At 38.7% G+C, this 4,873-nt stretch overlaps 1 protein-coding gene across 1 annotated transcript; it reads right to left on the bottom strand.

Annotated features, from left to right (window-relative positions):
• Positions 1-1,672: 1,672 nt before the first annotated feature.
• On the bottom strand, positions 1,673-4,201 carry srek1ip1 (SREK1-interacting protein 1). The gene is made up of 5 exons (XM_079266817.1): positions 4,070-4,201; positions 3,569-3,616; positions 3,253-3,402; positions 2,920-2,998; positions 1,673-2,703 (listed from the first exon to the last, which is right to left on the bottom strand). Exons 1-5 carry the CDS (start codon positions 4,080-4,082, stop codon positions 2,484-2,486), a joined length of 510 nt encoding a protein of 169 aa, XP_079122943.1. The 5' UTR covers positions 4,083-4,201; the 3' UTR covers positions 1,673-2,483.
• Positions 4,202-4,873: the final 672 nt, after the last annotated feature.

A 4,873-nucleotide genomic window follows, 5' to 3' on the forward strand; every position in this document is an offset into this window, starting at 1 on the left:
CAGATATTTTTAACATGTTTTTTCAAATTCAATGAATACCCCTCTGGTGATTTTTGAAGCTTCTACGTGTCTTAAAAAGGGCGGTTGCCAACAAGTAGCTAAATGAGACGACACAATGTCATCACGCCGACTAGTCGTGTAGTTCTTACATTTTGGTTTCTGTACGGATTAAACAAAAGAGATATAACAAGTTAATTAGGGAGCTGTAAAGGTGCTGGTAGGTGTACTGTCATAATGCGGGGCTATGATCAGCAGCCATGCATGTAGCTGTTGGGGATGTTGCAGATGTTTCAAAAGATATCCCCTTCCCCAAGGCAAGGTGATATTAATGGCGCTATTATAAACATCTGTCACACAGCCCAGATCGGCCAAAACAAGTGCATCCAAAGATCCTAGTTTTGTGATGTCTGTAATGCTATGTGGCTCTTTATGCAGTTTCATGCCTTAGTGGAGTGAAAGCCTACTGGCAGCATGGAGGTAGTGGGATGGAAGCAATAATGCATGTACACCGATAACTCATGATGGTTTGCTGCAGCTGCCTGTGGGCCATGGTGCCTCAGTGCGTAGACGCATGCCTGAGCAGTCTGAACACCGTGCACACTGCAGGTGGAATGAATGGCCCTTTGAACTGGCGTTATGAAATTTGCAGACACTGTTGTGAATCTTAAAATGATTGTTTTTCATACGTTTCTGCGTGTGTCTGTGTTAGTATGTGAATGTGGATTGGATCTCCCTATGAGTACGTGATCGACTCCCCCCCCCCCCCCCAAACATTTACAGGTTGACACATGTGCCTCTGCAATTAAGAAGTTGAGCCAAAGAGTATTGTTACCCAGCAGCTCCTGTCTCTTCAGCAAATCAAACAAGTGTCAGGAAGTTTAGCAACTCTCCTATGAATCTGTCTGTCTTTCACCATTGCACATTATCAGTGAAGATGATGGCAGCAACTTGGATTCAGCTCAGTCCCTGACCACTCACACACCATGACCACTAGATGGAGTAAAGATAGATACTGCAAGTCTATGTAGGCTTGTATGTCATTATAGGGTTTTATCACATACAATTATTCTTTTAGATTACATAATTAATGTAAATTTACATAAATAAAGGTAAATATTACTATTATATATATATTTTTCCACCCCCTTCCTGCTTTTCACCGATTTTCTCAGTGGACTTTCTAATTCAATTTTCTTTTTTTTTTGTCTATTCATGAAGAATATGTATGTAAAAAGGAGGGATAAGTACCTGATGCAAAGCAGTTGTTTCAATTGATGTGTATGTCAAGCAACATTTTAATGGTTTATACAATATAGTGAACTTTCCTGTTACTGTGCTTCACACCTAAATACAGACTCTCACCAGAAATATTAAGTATTAAGATGTTATTCCACAGAATGTGGCATGTGTGCCATTGAATGATTAATAGTCATATTGTAAATTGATTATTGAACAAAATGTTTGCATAGGATCCAAACATCGCACTTTGGATTTTGTGTTTGACACTTGAAACATAGATTAAATATTTTCTTTTTGTTGATGTATATTTGCCTCAGCCACACATTTCCTTTTCATCTTTAATACTCAGAAAGGTGTTTGAGATCACTGTCCATCTCACATTCAAGGTATTGTGCTGCCCTCTACAGGGAAAAAAGAATTCTAGAGACAGAGATACAAATATATATTTTACTACAATAAAAGAACATTTAAGTTGAGGACCAAAGAGGACAGACTGAAGCAATAGTACATTGTGCACAGGAAATAAACAAAGCTGTATTTAAAAAAAATCTGTAAATGATTTTTAAATGACACGCACAATATTTTTGCAATGAACTTTTGAAATGACCAGATGGTTTTCAACAAGATGTGGGTGGTTAAATGATAACCTCTTTGACAATAATCACATTAGTAGCAACCACACAGTCTCACAGGTACGTCCAGGAGCTTCATTGTACGTAAAGTCATCCTAGAAAAAGTACAACATAAACATTTAGGCAATTACAAACTAAGAGAAGACCAGTTAGCCAGTAGTTCAACTGCTGCTGACACGTCAGCACTGATAAAAAAAAATACGCCATCGAGTATTGGTGATCGTTATCCTTGGCCATTCGTATCTTGTCAAATCATGTTTGTGATTCACATTTGACGCCTTTAAAATATTTTTGGGTACAAAAAAAAAAAAAAGAAGCCATTAAAGCAGGACAATGTATAAGAGCAACAACTACAGGACAGCATCCAGAAACGTATTACTAAAGACATGTATGATGAGTGTACCATGTGTCACTTAAAGATTCCTCTACACGCAGCAAAGAAACACTAGAACAGAACATGTTTTTTTCACCGACATGATGGCATAAAACATACAATACAGTATTTTTGGACTGATTAATCATTTAAATCCTTGATGAAGTGGAAGATGAGGCCCCTTATTCACGCAGTTTGACGGAGAATAAACCTGTTGGACCTCCGGACACTGTACAGTCTCAGTCACTGTCTGAGGAGTCACTAGAGCTGGAAGAAGCAGAAGAGGATTCTTGTTTCTTCTTCTTCTGATGCTTCCCATGTTCCTTTTTGGTCTTTTTGCTTTTCTTCTTCTGGCTTTTCACTTTCTTTTTCTTCCCCCTCTCCTCCTCATCAGGTGAGGAGCAGGAACTGCTGCGTTTCTTTTTTTTCTTTGTAATATCATCACTCGACGAGTTAGATCTGGGATATAGAATAAAAAAAACCCATTAATATTACTTTAAAAAAAAAAAAAGGTCACAAATATGTAAATTGGCCAATAAAAGGCAAACACATCTCAACATCAGCTTCAAAGTCTGATCATCTAGTCTGGGACATTAACCAACAAAGCATAGACGTATAACACAGTGATGTGTAGGGTCGGTGTGGATTGAAGAACAAGGTAGGAAAAACAGTTACCTCTTTCTTGACTTTCTGTCACTGCTCTTCTTCTGTTTGTGTCTCCCTTTCCTACCATCATTTTCATCATTATGGGAACCTGCACAGATTTGAAGACAGAACAGTGAAGGCACTTTTTACTGGAATAATAGCTGCTCATGACATACAAATTAAATCTTTCAAATCTGAAAAAGTATGTCTAATGGTAGCAACATTGAGATTTCAACCACTTCCTCTTCTGGGACTACTGCTGCATCAAAATCACATTTTCCTCATTAATACTCTTCAGCTCGTCTTTTATTATATCAGTGTTTAAAAAAAAAAAAAAAAAACACAAGAGGGTCATCATTTTACCTCTACTTCGCCCCAGCTTCTCAATGACTTTAGCTGCAGGTACATCGTCTTCGTCACTTTCCTCACTGCTGGTGCTGCTTACATCCAGAACAATGTCTTTCTGGGGGTCAACTCGGACAAAGTTCCGGCACTCAAAGGTCAAGTGGCCCGCTGGGGGAAAAAAAATCCAAAAAGGTCCAAGAGAGAATGGATGAACAACCAGAAACACTTTTATAGTCTACATTCAAGTATTATAAGCCCAAGACGAACAACACATACACATTGAAACATCCTCCTTTAGTTAGCGATGGAACTAGTGGGTCAAAGCTTTACTTACGATATCCACATTTCTTGCACCCAGCTCTGATGTTGTCCTTATTGGGACCTGTGAGACGATAAGAAACAAACGTGTGTTTAGTGTTTGAAGTAACGCTATTTAAGAGCTTGTATAACATGCACAGATTACAAAGACTATTGGGTCATTATGTAGTTACATTAGCTAACTTACACGTAGCTAAATACCCGGTTCTGTATGTTGGGCTCTACATGTCTGGAGTTTTGCGCAACACTTATTAAATGCTGTGTCGTTAGCTACATTAACGCACTATATGTAGACATGTATGAAGACATGAATACAGGGACGTGGAATGGTGTATTGTGTGGGGTTAAAGGTAACTGTTAAACGGTTGTTTGGGTCTGTGACGTACGTTGAGTGAACGCGTGAGGCTAACGTGAAGGTTAGCGCCACTTTGTTGAAGCATAACATTACTCTGTGCGCCATTACACTTTTCCAGAGTGACCTACATTCATGATAAATCAGATAAAATGTCATACCGACCTGGGGCAGCCATTAAGCTCTCCACGATGAAGCCGTAAAGGTGATCGTTATTAGAGCGCGAATCAACCACAATTTCCACGAGTCTTCACTCACAATAACGTCGGCCGGAAACATTTGTTGAACAAACTCCTGGTTCCGTGTTCTTCTTTTCTCCGTTCATTTGGCGGCTTGCAAACTAAATTCTTGTCGCATTGTCGCCACCAGCTGGACTGGAGTGTGGAGTGCAATGGTTTGCACTGGTTTGAAGGATCTGCTCCCACTAGCAGTCTCACAAGACCAAGCTTTATTAAAGCCAGCCGTGTTGAAGAGCTGAAAAACATCGCAAAACAATTAGATCAAATAAACCAAGCCTGAAACACACTGTTTTGAATCGCTGAGGAACAGTAGTTGTAAAGAGACACAATTCTCTATTCTCTCTTATGTTCATACTTGTATGAATTATGAATGGGCTACTATCTGAAAAAAGTGGAAGGGGCTTTAGCTATTACTTGTTGGTGTATGTTCAATGTCCATGTGTTTATTTGTTGGTATTAATTCGTAGCCTGCAGTAAGGTGGACAATATTCAAATCAAATGTTAAATCAAATTAGAAAATTCCAATGCAATACATAAATGATGTAGGCCATTTGTGCAAGCATTGTTTAAGACACAATTAAAAATGCAATTTTGAATTCATTTTGAAAATGAAAATGACAGCATTTGACATCAAACTCTGCGTCAAGTTATTCCATCTCAATAACATGCTGAGCATTTTTCAGAAACAATATTGTGCTTAATTGGCTTCCCAGTAAAGCCAGTTGTGGTT

The sequence above is a fragment of the Melanostigma gelatinosum genome (assembly GCF_949748355.1).
Source record: "Melanostigma gelatinosum genome assembly, chromosome: 4".
NCBI classification, from domain to species: domain Eukaryota; kingdom Metazoa; phylum Chordata; class Actinopteri; order Perciformes; family Zoarcidae; genus Melanostigma; species Melanostigma gelatinosum.